Source organism: Mus musculus, chromosome 15 (assembly GCF_000001635.26).
Source record: "Mus musculus strain C57BL/6J chromosome 15, GRCm38.p6 C57BL/6J".
NCBI classification, from domain to species: domain Eukaryota; kingdom Metazoa; phylum Chordata; class Mammalia; order Rodentia; family Muridae; genus Mus; species Mus musculus.
Window position 1 is genome coordinate 12,843,266 of NC_000081.6, and position 21,337 is coordinate 12,864,602.

The 21,337-nt window shown below is 45.2% G+C and overlaps 1 protein-coding gene across 4 annotated transcripts in view; it reads left to right on the forward strand.

Moving 5' to 3' along the window:
* The window catches only part of Drosha (drosha, ribonuclease type III), a 110,488-nt gene that overhangs the window by 18,462 nt on the left and 70,689 nt on the right, over nt 1-21,337 (forward strand). For all 4 annotated transcript variants that reach the window (XR_383823.2, XM_006520021.3, NM_001130149.1 and 1 more), the window contains 5 exons: nt 2,803-2,944; nt 4,788-4,942; nt 8,531-8,611; nt 16,108-16,194; nt 18,413-18,499. Coding sequence is in view for 3 of the 4 variants with exons in the window: in XM_006520021.3 (XP_006520084.1) it covers nt 2,803-2,944; nt 4,788-4,942; nt 8,531-8,611; nt 16,108-16,194; nt 18,413-18,499 (552 nt within the window). In the remaining variant the exon portion in view is untranslated. The remainder of the gene's footprint in view (nt 1-2,802; nt 2,945-4,787; nt 4,943-8,530; nt 8,612-16,107; nt 16,195-18,412; nt 18,500-21,337) is intronic.

The following is a 21,337-nucleotide window of genomic DNA, read 5'->3' on the forward strand; positions in this document are numbered from 1 at the left end:
TTTGTGACCTTTAACCTATATCTCTCATACTTAAAAATAAAACTAAGGCAAACTGTGAGTCACCTGTCACCCTGACGAGGAAGCACCTGCTGTCCATCAATCCCGCCCCATCCCCCTGATAGCCCTGCAGTGTCCTGTGTGTGCGTTTCTGTGTGTGTATCCCCAAATGGGAGGTAAAGATTTGGGTTTCATCTTTACATTTGAAATTTTTATATTTCACCCTGCCTCTAGTTCTTTTTTTTTGGGTTTACTACATAATAATAAAGTATATCATCCTCTTTCCTGTAAAAATTATGCCAACCCAATTAATTATAAATTAGGTTCATGCTGGGCAGTGGTGGTGCACGCCGTTAATCCCAGCACTCGGGAGGCAGAGGCAGGCAGATTTCTGAGTTCGAGGCCAGCCTGGTCTACAGAGGGATTTCCAGGACAGCCAGGGCTACACAGAGAAACCCTGTCTCGAAAAACCAAAAACAAAACAACAACAACAAAAAAACAAAAAACCCTCATATTCTCATACTTGATACAAGGAAGATAGAGAAAAAGGGTCATTAATTGAATGATTGAGTGGAACAACGGCCTTACAGGTTTGGGGCTCAGGAAATCGGCCATGTGACATTTAGTGTGGCATTAGGTTAGGTAAGATGGGGTTTTGCTCTTGGAGATTTTGTAAATATAAAGATGCTCCTTGCCTTAGAGCAGGGCTGCATTTAGCAACACTGTTGTAAGTTGAAGATGTCTTTAGTTCAGGTTATACTTAATATACCCAGCAAGATGTCATAGTTAACCCTGCTCTGCACCCAGTGTGCTCAGATCCCGCGGGCTCTACTCTGCCGCTGGACAAAAATCATCTTATGTATACTATGTCTTATAAGTCTTGAGCAGCTCTGGTAAAGTCTCTGAAACATGCGCCCAAGAAATCCTGGCAGCATAGTATGAGACAGTGTAGGGTGTGTCTCTTCATAATGGCGTACATACCTGAGAGCAGCCTCTCACGAGGCGGTCACACAGCAGCTGGTAATTTGGGAAAAGAGTAAAACCCTCAATTTGAAATATATATATATATATATTTGCAAACATTTATTTTTATTGTATATGTGTGTGGTGGTGTGTGTGATCATGGGACAGCCGTGGGAGCTGGTTTTGTCCTCCCACCAAGAAGGTTATGGGGGCTGAACTCGGGTTGTCAGGCTTAGCAGCAATTCCCTGCTACGCCATCTCACTGCCCCTGCAGTACAGCTTCTACTGAGTACGTATTGCTCTTGGGCTGTCAGTTGCTTCTGTTGTGACTCTTACCTGTGTAGAGCTTGAAAGGTTTCCTTGTCTTTGGAAAGAAGAGAGGCTTGAGGAATCCATGATAGTGGTATGACACTTGATAAAGTGGAACTAGAGGTTATCCTTCTATGGCCAGCATTTGCTGAGTGGCTGGGGACAGCATCCAGTGTTGTCTGGAGAATCTGCCACAGTTCCCGAATGGCCCTGTGCAGGCGTTGTGTTCTTACCTCTGTCTGCATACAGGACACAAGAGAGCATGGACCTTTTCCAAGGTCCGCTGCCGTCTCTTCCAGAGCTGTGTCACTCATGCTCACGGAGTTTGTTTTTCTCTGCGGCCATGACAAAGCTTTATAAGCTGTGTGGCTTTAAAAACAAGTGTTTATCATTTTACAGCTCCAAGGGTCAGAAGTTCAGCTTGGCTTGTATTGCCTAAATCAAGGTGTCAGAAGGGCAATACGTTCCTTTCTGGCGCTCTAGAGAAAATCTTTTCTCATTATGTTGCTGGCAGTTTTGTCTTTTGTAGCTATTGAGCAGAGGTTCTTGTTTGATTGCCCAATGTCTCCTGTGGGTTCCTCACTATCGGTAGCCATTTGTAGTTTCCCTCATTCCCGAAACTTCTGTGACAGCCCTGACATTCTTACTACCTTCTCTGCCAGAGACAAGAAGATTCTAAGCCAAGTGCTAGTCTGCCGGTGTCTTGTCAGCTTCCCTTCTAATGATACACTTACAGATGCAAGAGCATCGGGCTGGAGAGATGGCTTAGATGGCAGGTCACAATCATCTGTGAGTCTGACATCTCTCCTGGCTTCCGAGGTACCAGGCACACACGGTGCACAGAGGAGGTGGGAAGGATGGCAGGGCTGTCAAGGGGATGGGGAGGGATTCCTCGTCAGGGTGACAGGTGACTCACGATTTGCCTTAGTTTTATTTTTAAGTATGAGAGGTCTGGCCGGGTGTGATGGCACATGCCTTTAATCCCAGCACTTGGGAGGCAGAGGCAGGCAGATTTCTGAGTTTGAGGTCAGCCTGGTCTACAAAGTGAGTTCCAGGACAGCCAGGGCTACACAGAGAAACCCTGTCTCGAAAAACCAAAAAAAAAAAAAAAGTATGAGAGGTCTGCTTTTTACATTTTGCGGTCATTAGGTCAACCAGTCTGGCCATTCAAACTGATTTTCACTGTAGAAGCAGACTGGGCAGCGGCCGAGGGCTCCTCTAAGACCCTGGTGTAGAAGCCCCATGCTTCTTGGGTGTGCTTGTTGGGGAGAGAGGAAGGGAGATTTTCTTTTTGCTCCAAGGGTCACGGTATTTTTTAATGTCACATGTAATGGGCATATACAAACAGTTCCCACACTGCTCAGTGAGCTAGGCATACAGTGTGTGTTTGCTTCCGAAGCTCGCTGCTGGTGTGTGGTGTTTTCCTTTTCAAACACTGACTGCATTGGAGACTTAAAATGGCATCTTGTAGTTAAGGGATTTTCTTGATGATCGTGAATATGGCTTCTCACCCTGATCCTTTACTTTGCAAAGGGAGACTCGACTGTCGTAGGGACAAGCAGGCTCCGTGATTTGTATGACAAATTTGAGGAAGAATTGGGGAATAGGCAAGAGAAGGCCAAAGCTGCCCGGCCTCCGTGGGAGCCTCCGAAGACAAAGCTGGATGAAGATTTAGGTGAGTGGGAGAGCTCGAGGCCGCTGTTAGCTCTGCTTCATCCCAGCCTTCGGGGAAAGAGCCTGGAGACTCCCAACAGTGGTCTTCCTTACTCGGCTACTTTCCAGAATGCAGGAGATCTTATTTTATAAGGCAGGCTAACCTGTCTGTCTCTTGCAGAGTTGTCTAGCCTCAGAATCAGAAAGCATTGTATTCCTGCATCCCTCTAAAAGCAGGGGCTTGTGCCTTCAGTTCTTGAAAATGGGCAGGTGGCACTTCCCTTGCTGGGTACTCCTTGTTTGATGAGGAAGCATCACTCTGGTGTGAAGGCTGACCTGCTGGCATAGCTTATTTCCCCTTCAGAGTCTGTGTTTTTAAGTGTCAGTTCTGGTGTTTGAATCAGACGGTGAGAGTCTCCCCCTGACCCACTCGGGTTTTTTTGAGACAGGCTTTCATTCTGCAGTCTAGTTAGCCTGAGAGTAATGTCTCACCCAGGCCAGACTTGAACTCATGGCTGATCTCTTGCTTCATCCTTCAGAGAGTTGCAGGTACAAGGTGCTGATGGTATCTGTGCGGATAGGAATGCTTTTTGCCACTTGTGTCCTCAGCCCCTAGCATAATGCCATGCTGAGGTGTCATTACACTTGATCTCGGCCAAAAGGTGGGGGAGTGGTCACAGTGAGACTTTCCATATGCCACCACTTCTGTCTAGCCCTCCCTTGCCCAGATTCATTTTGTCGCATACTGTGCAGTAGTGGTTAAGGACTCCTCCTTGTTCTCCTTACCTGTTAAGTGACTGTCCCTGTCTCCGTTTTCCCATTGTAAAATGTGACTGACAGTATTGTCTATCTGAGATAAATTTCATGGTACTGGATTTTGTTATTATGCTGCTACTTTCTGTGTTTTGTTTTTTTTCCAAGTTGTAATGAAGCACAACACAAAGTGTGCCATTGTAACCATTGGAAACATCTAGTTTGTTATTAGTACCGGTGTATTGCCAGCAACCAGTTTGCAGAACTCTTCACCCTGTAAAATTGAAATGCTTCCAGTAAGCAAAAATGCAGAAAGTCTCCCACTCCTAACCTTCATTATTTTCTGTCTCTGCATCTGATGGCTTCAAGTACTTCACCTAAGCGGAATCATGTTGTGTTTGTCTCTTGTCACTTATTTCACACATCGTAATTGTCTGTCTTCATGCAGTTGATTTCAGGAACTCTGTCTTTTTCTGGTTTTGTTGTTGTTTTGTTTTGTTTGTTTTTGTTTTGTTTTTTGTTTGTTTTTTGAGATGGAGTCTCGTTTAATTTCCCCTGGCTTTAAATTCATTATGTAGTTGAGGATGGCCTTGAACTCTTGATCCCCCTGCGTCCCCTTGAGTACCGGGGTTACAATTACGAGGGAAGGGTTATACTATGGGTGTTTCTACCCCCTCAGAGTCTGTCCCAGGCCTGTGTCCAGGCCTGGACTACATGGCCCCTCCCCATTCTCTCCCAGCCTTCTGTTAGCCTCCTCTTCTGTCCAGTGGCTCAGTTGCAAGTGTCTGTTCTGTGAAATTGCCACTCTCCTTTCTGGCTCATAGAGGACTAGCTCGTTATTGAGTCAATTCCATTTTTACAGTGTGAAATCACTTACCTTGTTATTTTTGATACTTGCCATACTCATTTTCTTTACAAAATCTATATATTTTTCCAGCTACGTTATGACTTAGCACTCTGAAATGTATGTTTTTCATGGCATTGCTTAGCAGTGTTTGGAGTTGAGTAACCCCTCAAAGTATTACTGGAAGTTTAGGGCATCTGAAAGTCTCTGCAGAGCCGTTTTGTTACGTCCATGAACTCCTTCTGTGTTCTCTCCCACCGTCCACCAGAGAGTTCCAGTGAGTCTGAATGTGAGACTGACGACGACAGCACCTGTTCGAGCAGCTCGGACTCGGAGGTGTTCGATGTCATTGCAGAGATTAAACGCAAAAAGGCTCACCCTGACCGGCTTCATGATGAACTCTGGTACAACGACCCAGGCCAGGTGCGGGGTTTTTATGCTTTTGCTATGAGAGTTGCAAGCCCACACATCACATTTACGACGCAGGGCTGAGAAGGTGCATGCTGGCTGGCATTGAAATGGAACCTTACTCCCAGGGCTGTGAGTCGTTTCTCAGAGCCGTTCCCCTTCTGCTGCAGAGTTCAGCTGCAGGGTGTGAGCCTGGAACAGCTGTTCCTGAGTCACACCGACAGCGCCTGTGACCTTGTTCAGAGCAGCAAAGCCATGCTGTTCAGACAGAGGAGGAGGGCGCAGAAAGGCAGGAGGAGGAAAGAGCCTGGTGGGAGGGGGTGCTTGCTGCTAAGTAGTGAACAATACAATATCAGTTGTTTTAGTTGGTAACAGTTGTGAGTTTTTATGAATTCTCTTCTTGGTTCAGCATGTAAACTAATGAATGACATAGCAGCTGGAACATTTAAAATTTTCTGATTATTTTGTTATTTGAAGTAACATCCGATAAAAGCAATGTAATAGGTATTCTTTGTTGTTGAGACAGAATCTCACTCTATTGTTTTGGCCTCTTGAGTGCTAGGTTACATACAGGCTTGAACCACAGGGTGTGGTTCTTAAAAAAGGTATCTTTATAACACATCTGTATCTTTTTTTTTTCCAGACAGGGTTTCTCTGTGTAGCCCTGGCTGTCCTGGAACTCACTTTGTAGACCAGGCTGGCCTTGAACTCAGAAATACGCCTGCCTCTGCCTCCCGAACACATTAGTATCTTACAAATACATAGTCCATAGGAAAGTGTGTCTTTTATGCATGTGATTTGTTACATGTAGTAAGACATGTCCTGACTTGCTCTGTACAGTAATTTACCAGTTACCGTTTGGGAATAACTTCATACCATTCAGGATTAATTAGAATTTTCTTTTCATTCTTATTAGATAACAGTCATTTTAAAAGCTTTTCACACTTATTATTACTATTATTTTGTTTTAAGTGTATGGGTCTCTCTGTGTACCACGTGTATGCCTTGTGCTCATGGTGGCCAGAAAAGGGCATTGGATCTTCTGCAACTGGAGTGACATACAGCTGTGAGCCACACTGTGTGCTCTGGGAATTGGACCTAGGTCCTGTGGGAGAGGAGCCAGGGTCCTTAACCACGAGCCATCTCCTCTCTTCAGCCCCAGTTGTTTTTGGTTTTGTTTTTTTATTTTGAAAAGGATTTAAATAATCGAAATGACTGAAAAAAATATACTTTGTGATGCCTTAGAATTAAGTTTTCAGTGTATTTTAAACCATGTTTTTTTTTCTTTCTTTTTTTTAAGACTTATTTATTTATTTTTTATGAATACACTGTAGTTGTCTTCAGACACCAGAAGAGAGCATCAGATCCCATTACAGATGGTTGTGAGCCACCTTGTGGTTGTTGGGAATTAAACTCAGGACCTCCAGAAGAGCAGTCATGGCTCTTAACCGCTGAGCCATCATCTCTCTAGCCCCTTAGAGCATGTGTTTATAGCTACTCCAGGCTGACCTTGTACCGGTGACCCAGCTTCTTGAGTGCTGGGGGATTCTAACCAGGTGCTACCACACAGCGTTTTCCTTTCCAGTCAGATGAAGGAGTCACTTGTCGTGTGACAGGATTTACACAGGAATTTATAATCTGCGGCTGTTTTCCGTATATTTTTCAGAATTGTATACTAGCACTACAAGTTTTAAAACATTTTTGTCTGCCGGAAAAGAACCCTTCCTCCATACCCGGTCTTTTTCACTGGTGGTTGTTGTCAGTCAGGAAGTTCAGCCTCGCTAGGCCTTCGTTGTTTTTACACCATTCTGTGTGTTGTGCTTGGGTTTCCTGTCCTCAGTATACTTGAACCTTGTGAGGGGGTCCATGTGGGAGCACGGAAGCTGGTGGAGACAAGAGCGTGGCCGTTTGTCTGGCTGCTCCCCTGGAAGCTGTGACTAGCACTAGGAGTATGTTAGGAGTTTTGATGAAAAGTTATTAAGCCTCTTATTTGCCAGCTGTTACTTCAGATAATATCCTAACACTATTTTTTAGAAAATAATGTTCTTTTCCTGCTATACCTCCTGGAGCTGTAGATTTCCCAAAAGATTAAAAAGAATTTAAGTTTTTCACTGTACTATTTCTTGCCAGAGTCTTATTGAGATATTTTCATTTATATTTTAATTGAACACAATGAATTACAAATCCCTAGTACTTAAAAAAATGTAAAAATATACTGTTATTCCTTGGTGTCTAGGGAGATTGCTTCTAGGATCTGCATACATACCAAAAATCCCCGGGTGTAGAGTCTTAGGAATAAATCGTAGTGTAAGTGACACACACCTCTTTTATGCTTTCAATCTCTAGATTACATATAATACCTAATACAATCTAACACCATGCCAGTAGGTGATACACCGTATTATTTAGGGAATGAAAAAAACAATTGTTCATCTGTAAGACATTTATACATGATGAACTCCCAGAACTGGTATGCTTGCACGTAAACATGTGCCTTTGTGTGTACATGGAGGTGAGTTAGAACACAAGCTCTAGTCTAGTCCTCAGGGACCTTCCGCCTTTATTGGCAGTAGAGTTTCTCCCTGGCCTGGAACTTGGCCTCTTGGGCCAAGCTAACTGGTCTTTGAGCTTCTAGGACCTGCCCGTCTCTACCTCCCATCATGCCAACTCGCTTGGCTGGTCCGTGGGTTCTGAACTCAGGTTCTCCCACCTGTGAGGCGAGTGATGCGATGGCTTTTTAGATTTTGAATGCAGCTCCCGTTTGGTCTTGACACACATGATCCATTCTGTTTGCTGGGTTCTGTGTCCTGAGTATGACAAGTGTCACACTGCCATCTTTTTCTCACGAACTCTGGTGCTGTGTGGAATACCTATTGTGCTTTTCTGTATGGCTCAGTTCTTCGTTTCCTTCTCTTTAGGCCTGGCCTACCAACCACAGCAGCTCCAGTGGTATGTCCATTTAGATGGAGTTTTTTTTTTCTCTTTCAAAACTTAAGTTTATCATTTGTTCTTCTTTCTAGAAGAAGTGTGACTTGAGTTTACGGGCACTTGCTATTTCTCCCCTCTGCTTGGCACCTACTGTTTACTTACCGAGTAGACGGAAACAAGGTGGACAGCGGAAGAGGGTGTGTTAAAAGTGTGTGTGTGTGTGTGTGTATATTCTCCTGGACACTGCCCCGACCCCTCAGCTTCATACATACTTCTGTTTTTAAGACATTCAATCTGTAGGTCATCTTCAGAGCAGACTAATTCAAAGCCTTCATACCTTTAAATATGAAATACATCTGTCTCTGTGTGTCACATCATTTTTTTTTTCCTGAAATAAGAGAGGAGAGAGTCCTTCGGAGAGGTAGGAGACAATGGGACAGACAGTGTGCTGACTGACACTAGTGTTTCCTGCTTGGCTGCACACACGACTTCAGAATCCTGGGTTGTCTGTCATAGCTTCCTTTTATCGAACTTTATAGACATTTGTCAGCTTTCTTGGTTTTGGAACATCCGTTTAATCTTCTAATCAGACAGCCTCTTCAGAGCGTCTGAGGCGTCCTCCTGCCACGAGTGGATTTCCCTCAGTAACACTGACCTGCATTCCCTTCCTGACAGATGAACGATGGACCGCTTTGCAAATGCAGTGCAAAAGCCAGACGCACAGGAATCCGCCACAGCATTTATCCCGGAGAAGAGGTAACTGGCCTGGTTAGGATCTATAGAAGCACCAAGAAGTCAGAAGTAGACGTGCCACTGTTATTCTTTTTCTGTTAAATGGGATAAGGTCATTGAAATACCCTTTTCCTGTTCCCTATTATATATCTATATATCTATATATACTGACAGTTATAGAGAAGGAATATTTAATATGTGGCCTTTGAGTAGACTACAGAGTGTTGTCAAGGAAACTAAAGCGTTTGGAAGACTCGTGTGTTATATGTGCCATCACTAAGTGTCTTCAAACTGTACGCACTGTGGTAGTTTGTGGTATTAGTTTCTGGTATTCGTCGGCAGTGGTTATGCATTGCCCCAGGGAAGTGTCCCCACGAAGCTGTGAGGTGCATTTTCTCTCCTTCTGGGGACCCACCCTGCTTTGGACCTAGTGTAGCTCTTTATCTTCTCTGTGGTACAGGTCACAGTCTGTCTCTATCAACTGTGAGTTCCTAGTGACTGGATGCCCTAGCCCTGGCTTCTCAGACATGCTAGGCTTGACTGACGAGCATGGTCCTACTGTAGTCACTTGAAACTTCTCCCTTTAGTTTCTTGTGATTTTTTTTTTTCCCCCTCACTACCTGTCAGTTTGTAAGTTATTTTCATCAATCCCATGATTACCATCTTAGGATTCCACTGTAAGTCCTTAATTTCTATTTAAAGCTTGTTTGAGGCTCTCATAAAGCTATAAGACTGCCTGGTAATTTACATGATTTAGTTACTGTTGAAGGTCAGGGAGTATAGGAAGGAGTTTTGACAAGTTTTAACTGTGGGCGTCTGATCCTGTGCCTCAGGTAGGGTGGTCTGACCTCTTGTTAGGGACCTTCATCTGAGAAGAAGTGGGGGCCAGAGTAGAGGGGGTGGTTCATGCTCTGCGGGCTTGAGAAGGCCGCCCTGACAGAATTGTCTTCTGTGTGGCTGGAATGGCCTTCATACCTTCTCACCCCCTGCTCTGTAGAGGACTTTCTCAGGAAGCACATGACTTGAAGAGGGTGCTTTGTAGCGGAGGATGGCCTCATAGGAGCCCCCCTGTGGACCAGCAGCTGCAGCCTGCAGGCTGACTACATTCATTCTCTATAGCTGGGTAGTAAGTAGTAGCTTTTCCTGGGTGGGAGACAAAGTGGGCAGTGCATCAGCTGTCTACCTGTGGGCAGTATTCTTCTTGTTTGCTCTTGTACAGGTAGAAGGGGGCTAGGTAGTCAGCTTGTGATTGATGGTAGATCGTTCTCAAGGGATGGTACCAGCGGTCACTAGCATGAGGTTAGCTTGGTGTTTTAGTCTTGTTAAGTGGGGCCTGTGCTGTTGGCGTTGCGGTCGTGTGAAGCGGCCGTCTCGTCACTATGCTCATGTTACTCAAGTGGCCACCCTGGCAGTTCTGGGATGGGTGGGACAGACACGATTGCCCTATCATTGGTCTGGTGCTCCTGTGCTTCTTCCAGAGACGCTGTCCTCTGATGGCACCGTGCTGATGACGAAGTCACTATACGTCCTCCACTTGCCCAGTTACAAATTTCTCCCAAGACCTTCTCATGCTTGATGTTTTGGTCTTTTCTCCTTGTGGACTCTTGTGGCTACTTCTTTTTCCACTCAAAGTACCAGGAACCGTTCACTGGAGAGATGTCCCCTCACGCAGAGGAGGACTATAGTGCAGTCAGTTGTTGTTTGTGAGCCAGGCCTGAGCTTTCCCTCCACTTCATGGTAATATCCTCAGGCATTAGCTGAGGAGGGAGGGATGCTGCTGCCGCAGTGCTGGAGCCAGGAGGGGTCTCGGCCACCTGCCAGCTGGCCTGTCTGCCCCTTGTTCCTGTTGTGTGCTCGATTCTGTACGTGCCACCTTTAGGGTGGATGGCTGCCTCTGCCACTCAGCTTAATTGCTGGCGACGGGCTGGTCTGGGGTCCTAAAGCCAGTCCTTCCATAGTAGTGAGATCCCTTCCTTTCCATCCCTCCCCCCACACCCCAAGGCAGGTAATTCTTTAGTAAAGGTGACCAGGCCCAGGCCCAGGCACCAGCATTGTGATTTGTCAGTGTGATTTGTCATGGATTCCCTTGGCACCTTTTCCCAGCCTTGCCACAGGATCTGCTGAATTGTTGGGTCATGGCGACAGAGGTGCCTGTCCTTAACCTAGACTTGCTAAGGGATCTTTCTTGGGCCCCACTTGATACCGCAGCCTCTTGTGCCACTGTGTGATGGCCAGAGCAGTCTTTTTGGGTGTGGGTTTTGCTGTCCTATGAACCCTTGGAGAACTTTCAGATGTCGTGGTCCTTTCTTCATTGTAGGAAGGGGATGCTAGAATAGTTTGCCTTTTACTCTGAAGAAGATGTCCTGATAGCTCCTAGATAACTGGACTTGTGAATACTGTGGGATGTGGTAGGTTCTTGAACTTTTGCGGGGTTTTCTCTGATCCTCTGTCGTACATAATGTCTTTATTAAGGCTTCTAGCTTGAATAACAATACCACAGAGATAGTGGAGCAGTGTGGTCTGTAGTGTGTCTGCACAGTTGGGACCTCTGAGTATTATGCTGGAGATATAATGTAGTGAGAGATCCCAGTCCTCCTTTCTGGTTGGGATGGAGACACCGACTGGATGAGTTGCCGTGAAGTTTGGTTAATGTCTCATTGAGCTACAGCGCTGGGCACAGTGGCTGCCATCAGAGCTGCTGCTTCGGAGAGGTCATGGTAGCCCACTATCACCTTCCAGGGTCCTTTAGGCTCTACACTGGTGGATTCAACGGTACCAGTGCCTCTGTGAGCCCGAAGCGTGGCCTGGGTCTCCATTTTCCTGTAAAGCAGTATTGGTTTTGGTGCTTGGGCTACAGGAGTGGTGGTGGTGACTTAAGTAGATTGTCCTGGTCATTCTGTTGTGGTGCTCTCCGTCCACGTTAGGAACCAGTGAGGGAATGTCTCATATGCCAAGATATGTCAGGTCCAGTGAGCTACTCCAGGGCGGGAGAAATGAGTAGATCTGAGGTAGACTTACTAAACCGGACTTGGCCGGCATTCCCTCATCCTGGCTACTCTTACTGGGTGCAAGGATAGCATATCCAGCCTGTATGCTACCAGTGGTTATTTGGCTACTGTGGCCAATACTCATTGAACCGTTATCTCTTTTCTGCTTTGTACAGAGTCTCAGGGAAATGGCCTTAGGAAATACCCGGGAGGAGAGACGGGTGCTTATCACCAGGTTTGGTCATTTTGGTCCCTGGAGCCAGATTACTTTCCCAGCCAATGGAGTTTCAGTCTGAAAATCTTGATGAAGCTTGTGCTGCTCAGGGGAGAGGATGACTGTTGAGGGGAGTAACTTGCCTTCAGGCTCTTGGTCCCTGTTGTCCTGGCTGACAGAGGACACCACCACTGCTCTTGGTGCAGTACTCCTCCCTAGTGAACTTCTCTTTGTGTGTCCTTTGGGGATTTCTGTCCGTTTCCTGGTTGTCGGTCCTACCTCTGCGGAATACCTGCTTCTTTCCTCCAGTCTTCGGTTGGACACAGGATTTCAGCATCGCCTAACTGTGCCCTTGCTGTTTCGACCTACCCTTGACGGAAACTGTGCTAGCAACAAGCTCTTCTTTAATCCAGGGTGCTCGCCCCATCTGGCCCTTCGCAGACGCCTGTGGCTGCTGGGGTACGCTGGTTATTTCTTACAGCTCCTTCCTTCCAGACACCTATGCAACCGGGCTATGCTGTGAAACCACTCTCACTGTAGGTCTGTGGGCAAGGCGGCTGATTGATTGAGTACTGTGGGTGGGCGGGCTGAGGTATGGTGGGCACTGCTGTCTGACAGGCTCTCCCATTGTCCTGATACAGGTGAGTGATCCAAACGGGGAGGGATGTGCCCTCCTTACAGAGTCAGGAGTCAGGAGTCTGGGGACTTGAATGTAAATGTCCCTGTCCCAGGTTTCCAGAGCCCCGGCCTTAGCATAACAGAGCTCCCTTGGTTGGCTGTCAGTTATCCTCAATTATGGCTGTTTCTCAGGTGAGCTCTGGCTTGCTGGCTTTTTCTGATGTCTCACTGCAAGTGATGGAAGTTTTCCCTGTGTCTTCAGGAAGCCCGCTGGCATTCACATCTGACTTTGACTTGCCACTGTCGTCCTCTGTTGTACACGGGATAGTAGGTTTCTGTGGAGTCATAGCCTCCTCGGTGAACTCTTCAGAGTTTAGCCTAATTGGGAGCCCCACCAGCCACCAGGGAATATGCTGAGACTTAAGAAGCCCCACGGGGGATTTCATGCCAACTAAGGATTGGTACGGAAGATGGTCCTTGCCATCCATGTCTAAAATCCATGAACCCCTCCCCTCTCTTTTTTTTTTTAATTTTAAAAATTTAAAAATTGCTGTGGTTTCAAGGCAGGGTTTGTCAGTGTAGCCCTGGCTGTCCTAGGCTCCCTCTGTAGACCAGGATGCCTTCGAATTCACAGAGATGTACCAACTGCAGCCTCCCCAGTGTTAGGATTAAAGGCATGCGCCATCCCCCTCCCCAAGCGATCCTTATTTTTTGCTCTATAGTTCTAAATACTTGGTATGTTGTATTAGCTCTTCCAGTGGTGCCCAGTTCTCAGAGTGAAAATGGGATTTGTCTGGCTGCCGGATACCAGGGTTCATTTGTACTGCTTTTACCACTAGTGATAGGGGCTCTGCTAGTCAGAAAGTCGGCTCTGCTCGGGAATGTCGTCTTTGTTCCCATTTCCTTAGCTTACTTATTCCTAATACTCTGCTATATATTAGCTTCTCTGGAAACAGAGCTAAGTTGGCTCAGATGCAAGGTTGGTCTTATACGACTCAGGTCTGGATTCCCCCCCCCCCCACACACAAAATGCAGCCTTCTGAAACTTCTGCACAGCCATTTCAAAGAGCTTAAACCTTCTTAAAAGAAAGACAACTGCTAGCTACCTCAGGTACAGGGAAGCAGGACCGATGTCCCAGATTTCAAGAACAGAGTCATGTTAGGGACCCTTCTGGTCAGTCAGTCATTTGTCCCAGGGCTGTGTGTGACCCACTTTGGTGATAATGTTTTATGGTAGTGATACCAGGATAAACTGCCTGAGCTCTGGGCGGTACCTCAGGCTCAGGGATGTGAACTGAACTGAAAGTGAAACCACTCACTCCTAGGGTGCAGATGAGCTGGGACTGCCCAAGAGTCCTGAGCTTGATCGTTGGAGATGAAGGTGGGATTCTTAGAAGCAAGTCATCACCCTGATTTCTGTGGGAGAATCAGGAGAGTGATGGTGACCGGCTCCGATTGGAGGATTTGGACCGCTTCAGAGTTGGTGTGGTGGCTTTGTTCTGCTGTTTGACCTGTGTCAGCTTTCTACGAGTACTTTTTGTCTCTTCTATGGAAATTTCTTTTTTTCTTTAAGATTTATTTATTTATTTTATCTATGTGAGTACATTGTTGCTGTCTCCAGACACACCAGAAGAGGGCATCCGATCCCATTACAGATGGTTGTGAGCCACCATGTGGTTGCTGGGAATTGAACTCAGGACCTTTAGAAGAGCAGTCAGTGCTCTTAACCGCTGAGCCATCTATCTAGCCCCCCCCCCCTTTTCTTTAAAGATTTATTTATTTATTTATTTATTTATTTATTTATTTATATATTATATGTGTGTACACTGTAGCTGTCTTCAGACACTCCAGAAGAGGGCATCAGATTTTTGTTATGGATGGTTGTGAGCCACCATGTGGTTGCTGGGATTTGAACTCAGGACCTTTGGAAGAGCAGTCGGTGCTCTTAACCACTGAGCCATCTCGCTAGCCCCTGGAAATTTCTAAAAGGCATAATGTGGCAAAATGATTCTTTAGAGCTCTCTGGGCCCCTCTGTGGGTGATTCACTGGAGGATGGTCTGGATGCTCTTGTCGGATGGGAAGCATGCTTCTGTTTTTCAAAGTGACACTGCCTGAAGTTCGTGCTGTGTGGGAGTATGGCTGGTTCTGAAAGGTCTTGGTATCATGATGCCGCTGAACAAGAAGGCTAAGGAAAAGCTTGCTGACAGGGTACATTTGTTGTCTGTGGATCTGCTGATGAACCCTGCAAGCCCACAGAATCATTAGACCTCACCCATACTCACTCCTGCTGAGAGCATGGCCTTTCGTAGAGAGCACCACCCGCTGTGATTCCTGCCCGGCTGTGGGTGCTGTACTCACCGTGCCACAGCTATTGCGGTGCAGCACATGCATGCCCTTCAGGGGAGGTTGCAGCCTACATCTGTTATGTACAAACACAACCAAACAGTATGCTCAGGTCTGTCAGGCTCCCCTCAGAACTGCATCAGTCTGCTTGACTGGTCAGGAGCCCCAGATCTCTAGGTTTATGCAGAGTAAGGCATTGTTATTCACCACTTAGGGCAAGGTTAAGGTATCAGCTGCCACACACACAGTTGGCTCAGCTTAGACACCACAAAGCGGTATTCCTCAGCCGAGTGCATTACATTTGTACTGAAAAGATAAGAGTCTGCCGTTCACAGGTCAAGAATACCACAGCCGGTGGCTGGCTACAGAAGTGGTAAGAATGTTCCTCTAAACAAGCTTCACCCTGGAGGAGGGCGTACACGCAGTGTTCCTGTACTCTGCTCCTGTGTGTGGACTGCACCTTGGCACTGGGCTCCTCACATTAAGCAATTAAAAGTGAGGAAGGACAGGGACCACTAACACATTCAGGCCCGTCCCAGGGCATGTTCATCCCAGTGCATGTTCGCAAGTGTTAGCACACTGGGAAAGCCTTCATCAGGTCACCCCGGGGTCAGAGGTTTTACAGTTGTTTTTAAAGGGTACCCCACCACTGGCTAAACATGCTGTGGATCTTACAGCATTGCTTCTAGAGTTAAGTAGGCTCCTCAGGGCCCAATTGCCCTGGGAAGGGCTAAGAATCCAGTAAAGAATTGATAGTCCATCTTTGGAGCATTGGAGGCCTTTGCAGGCTCCTCGCCTTAGGAAGAGACCCAGTGCAGCTGTTTGTGGAGTGATAGATAGGGCAGTCTTTACTGATAGCTGTGCCCAGTGGGGATCCCAGATGGCAAGCTTCATGAGTTCTTCAAAGCCCTCTTGGATGCCGAAGTCACTTACTTACCTGTTTGTACTGAATAGAACCAGCCTAGACCAGTAATGGGTCCACTGTACATACTGGGGGTCTAGTCACGTCCCCCAAGTACCCAGCTGATGACAGGTACTGATTCACTGAGATCATGGGTTTGGTGGGGACATAAGGCCTACGGACACTTCTGATCTCACTGAACACACTTACTGATCACAGGTCAGCCCAGTTCTGCTTCACCGACCGCACATGGGAAGGTTGAGAACCGGTGACCAGCTACCTCTTTTATTCAGTTAGTTACTATAGAGTAAAGCAGGCAGTGTTTTTTTCCTACTGGTCTGTTAAGGAGGACACATCAAAGCAGTAGTCAGATGTGAAGCTGACAGTGTAGTCTATTTTAAAAGAAAATGATTCTCTACTCAATTTGTAAAGTGTTTTCATTCCCCTGCTCCCCAGGCAATCAAGCCCTGCCGTCCGATGACCAACAACGCTGGCCGGCTTTTCCACTATCGGATCACCGTCTCCCCGCCTACCAACTTCTTAGTAAGTTACTCATGATCATAGTCTAGCCTGGGATGGCCTGGAACAGCTGTATAGCCCAGACTGGTCTCTAACTTACTGCATTTCCCTGCCTCATCTCCACTGTGCTGGGATTATTGGCCTGAGCCATCACATGAGCTTCTGATTCAGTTCTTACATCATTTTTGTTTTTAAGATCATTATGTTGATAAAATTTAACTTTATCATGCTAATGTTTATTTCAGTTTTCCTTTTATTATGTCTTTTTTATTTGTATTGGTACCATGCAATAACCAAATGTATAGCCAGTGAATTATGGTGCTGTCCATTGGAGCAGTGACGTGGGAAGAGTCAAGTAGGGCATTTCCACAGGTTTTAAAAGTCAGCAGACAGCTTACTGTCTTGGGACCAAATCAGAAGATTTGTACAATATGACAGCATGGTAATATGGTTAGAATGCACATGAACTGTGTTCTGGCATCATTCTGGTGAGCATAGTTAACTAATTTTTACTATACACATCTGTGTACTATCCATATTACCCACTTTAGTTCATACTTTATAGACTAGGCTAAGCAGTGGTAGCTCAGGTACTACGTATGGTGGCTTTTAGAAGTTCCCTGAAGCAGGGAGTCTGCTCCAGGGTGCATGTCTGTATGTTTTGTTCAGTTGCATTGCCTCTCATCATGAAATTTATTACTTTTAGTTACATGCACTGAAAAGTCTTGATTTCAAGATCATTCATAATTATATATTTCAATAAGTTTATTTAGCTAGACTTCCTGTGTCATCAGCTTTACCCACTTAAAGTGTGGAATTCATGATGTTTAACATAATTACAGACTTGCAAAGCCACCACAGTCTAAGTTTAGAATATTTATCTTAAAAGAAACTTCATTTCCTTTAGGTGGCACGTGTCTGTGGACTTGCCTAGCCTATACTTTCCCTAGGGGCCGTATAGTAGCTGTTTTTCTGTTTTGTTTCTGTTTCTTAGATAAGTTTTTTTTTTTGGTTTTGTTTTTTAAGATTTGCCCGAGTTGTAGCATGTGTCAGTATTTCTTTCCCCTCTCTTCCCATGTTCTTCTTTCTTCCTTTTATCTAACCCAGCGTCTCTTGTGTACTACACACCTACCTACTCTGTACACAGCTGTGCAGCCTGCATCCTTTAGAGTGTTTTTGTTTTTGTTTTTTTAAATTTATGGTCAGATAATACTCTGTGTGTGTGTGTGTGTGTGTGTGTGTGTGTGTGTGTGTAAACTGTATGATTACAAGGTTTCATTTATCCATTCATTCAGGTGATGGACCTTGGGTTGTTTCCATGATCAGAGTATGTGTGTGTGGCTGAGGAGATGACCCAGCAGTTTAGGGCCCTAGCTGCTCTTCCTGAAGACCCACTTTTGGTTCCCAGCACCCGCATGGCAGCTCACAGCCATCTGTAACTGCAGCTCTAGGCCATCTGATTCCCTTTTCTAGCTTCTCTGGACACCAAGCATACACATGAAATAAAATAAAATAAAATAAAATAAAATAGGAAGAGGGAGGGATTGGGCGAAAGGGCAGGGAAGGGGGAAGTAATATAATTATATTTTAATTACATTTTATTAGACAACATTTGTATGAATATGTTTTGATATCTTTTGGTATACTTAGGACTGAGATTGTTGATGTATATGCTATGTTTAATACATCAATCAACAGCCTGTCTGTCGGAGTGATTGTACCACTCGTTATTAATCCTTGTTCATCAGAATCTTCTCATTACATTTAATTTAGTCTTACTTGGTCACTCCAATAGGAAGTGACAGTTGCATTAACAAAAGAAAGACATGTATATAAATAACTCCAGCTCCTCGCGGCTCTCGTCGAGGCTTTTGTGAGATGGTGATGTTTAGTATCCAGGTAAGAAGTGGTTTTAGGCTGCCAGTCTTTATAATTTGCTCAGCGTTTGGCATTTACTATCAAAAGAGTTGGCTACAGAGAATGCCTTAGGAGGAAGAGAGTGCTGTGCTGAGATTGACATTTAGCTCATAGCATCATAGATTCCGTTTCTAGGTCATTGAAACCCGCCTTTGGCATTGCCTGGGCAGTGCCCCACTCTTCTGCAGGGTTTGCTGGGTTGTCTTCTCCTTGGGGAGGGTGGGGATCCATCAGCCGTGGGGTTGAGCTTCTGACACTGGGTGAATTCCTGCATATGCAAATGGTATTAATTTAAGTCCTATTTTGTGTTCTTGTTCACGTTTAGACTGACAGGCCAACAGTCATAGAATATGATGACCACGAGTATATTTTTGAAGGATTTTCTATGTTTGCACATGCTCCTCTGACCAATGTAAGTATTGGCTCTTGTCTCCTTCCTCAGACTTCCCCCCCAGCCCCCCCTTGTCTTTTTCTTTCCACAAATCAAACTAAATCCCCTTTATGTGTTCATACCGTTTATTTTGCGTCTCCCCCATGTGAACTGCAGGGTGGCTGCAGCTGTGTCTCAGGCAGGCCTGTGAGCCTGCTAATGAGTCACAGGTTTGGGCTGCATTAAACGGTGTAAGTAAACGTGTTAGAGTAACATTTAGAGAGTGTGAAACATTGAAAAGAGGGTAAACTGTGGGGTGATGTGAAGAACTATTTTGGGGTTCTTGTCCTTCAAAGTTGAAGTTTGAAGATGTCTCTGAACAAAGGAAGGAGAAACAGGACCTGTTCAGGACACTGAGCCCAGAGTGACATCACAGGGTCTCTGCTTTAAACTCCAGGGCTGTATCTGTATTCAGAGACTTGGTCTGACACAAGGACTTGTGATGGTTATCTGGTCACTGGGGATGGTTTTTTGGGCGTCAGTCTAAATGGATGCTCTGGATTGCATCAGAATCCTCCCTCCCCTTTTGAAGTTGGCAGCCTTGGGAATTGCAGTGCCCATCTGGTCTTAGGTTGATCGGTGATTGCTGTAGCAGTTTCTGGAGGAGCGTGGCAGTTCTTTACCTGGGCTGAGTGTCCTGGGAACCTAGTGAGTGAGTTTCACTGTGTTGCTTGCCTGCAGTCAGAAAGTCACCATATAGAACTTTTCCACTGAAGGCTGAGTCTCAAATCTTGCTCCATTTTGCTTCTTTCTGTCATTACTTTTTACTTTATTAAGTAGATGGAATTCTAGGTACTGACACTAACTTAAAACAGTGCTTTCTTATTTTTCTTCTATATTATATCATCCTGCAGATTTTTATTTTTATTTATTTATTTATTTTTTGAGGTCTCACTAAGTAGCCCAAGCTGGCCTGGAATTTGTTGCGTGACCTAGGGTCTTTAAACTTGGATCTTCTCACCTTAGTCTCTTGATTGGAGAATCCAGGCATGTGTAACCATATCTGGGCTTCAGTTCATAATAAAGAGCCCTGTCCCTTTTTGAGTGATGTTGATAATAGAAATAAAATTTTAAGTTGAGTATTCTGAAGTTCATAGGACCTAGAGTTATCAGCGAGCTCTTGAATTTGAGATAGACACTCACACAAAAATGTTTCTAAACTGCATCACTGATGATTCTCAGACTGAGCCCATCAGCAGGAGGGGCCTACAGGTTATGGTCACATAGACTTTTGACCTGAGCTAGCTGGCAGCTAGACTTAAGGCCTTGAAGTGAAGTGGACTGAGCACTGTCTTGACTAAGTGTGTAGCGTTCTGGGAGGATTTTATCCTGCTGTGTAGTTCTACTTGTGGGTACTTAAGATCCCTGATAGTGTTGGTGGCTTTGACAGTGTAAAGCTTGGAGAGTGTACAAATTGTACAATATCACATAACATTCTCATGTGCACCAGAAAAACCCCACGATCACTTCCGTGATCAGAACTTGATTGGTTTTCCATTTTTCTGACCACTGATGACTTGGCCATTCGCTGTCTAGAAGAAGTGGGGACGTTTACCTTCGTTGTCTGAGATGGAGTGGAGTCTCCTTGTGCTTTAAGGCTGGTTTGGAATCCACGATCTTCCCATCGGTCTCAGGAGCTTTAGGGTTAGAACAGTTATTCCACACTATTGGACTCTGTCGAGATCCTTGCTTTTCAACACAGGGCCTGTGGCTCATTGGAAAGCTTGAACCTTATACAGATATTAGTAAAGTATTGGTATTTTAAAACCAGGTTAAATCATGAACCAGTTTGTAACTCCCAAGTATTTTTAAATGGTTAAGGGGTTAAATTAGGTTGGAAAAACAATAGTGTATTAAGTATATTGCAGTGGTTAGCTGAGGACTGAGGACATAATAAATCTAGAACATTGAAAATGAATCCCATATTCAAGTTAATTATAACAGAAGTTAAAGAAAGCAACCACTATATTAAAAAAAGAAAGGAAGAATATCTAACAGCTAAAATTTCTTCCCAGTAGATGGCATTGTAAGGCTGTTTTTTTTCTATATTCTTCCTATCCCTTTTGCTGAGAGAATTAAAGTTTGTTTCTTCCTGACAGCTGTGGTTTGTAAAAGTGATTACATTGTTTCATGGACAGATTGCTAAGCCAGAAAGACGGTGTAACACATCTACAGAGCCTCTGGTTTCAATTACTGTGTCCAGCTAGCCAGTTCAGTAACCTCTTCCTTCCCTTCCTCATTCTTCTATTCATTGAGAAATCTACTCCTGGAACCCTCTTGTGTCTAGTTACTAGGGTAGTGTTTGATGGTACTCTGGGAGGAGAAGACAGCTGTGGGTTAGTTCACTCGAGAGTCTACCATTCCTCACATGCTCTGTGTATTCGGATAGGTAATGAGGTCTGCCCTCTTTGATAGGTGAGAGTTGGGTCTAGAATCAAAATTCCTACAGTACCGGCCGCCTGTTCCTTTAGGCAAGATGGTTCCCGGTCTCCGTTTTTTCTCTCTCCAAGTACATAAGGGACAAAGCTATCTTTAGAGGTACCTGTGACAGTTCCATGAGTCAACACAGTCAAGAGTTAGACCAGCTCCTGGCCTAGTAAATGCTACCTGTTATTTTTTATACTTATTGGTTGTAATGACAGACGTGCATTGTGAACTGATGAAGGAACTAAATGAATGTAACTGATAAACTCTTGCACTGCCATTCAGGAGCTGTGTGAAGAATTACAGTAAAATCAGTACACGATTGGCTTCCTAATTATTTTTCTAGAGGTGGCATGTTTGGCTCTAGTATGTTCTTGTCAAGTTTGCATTGCTTTA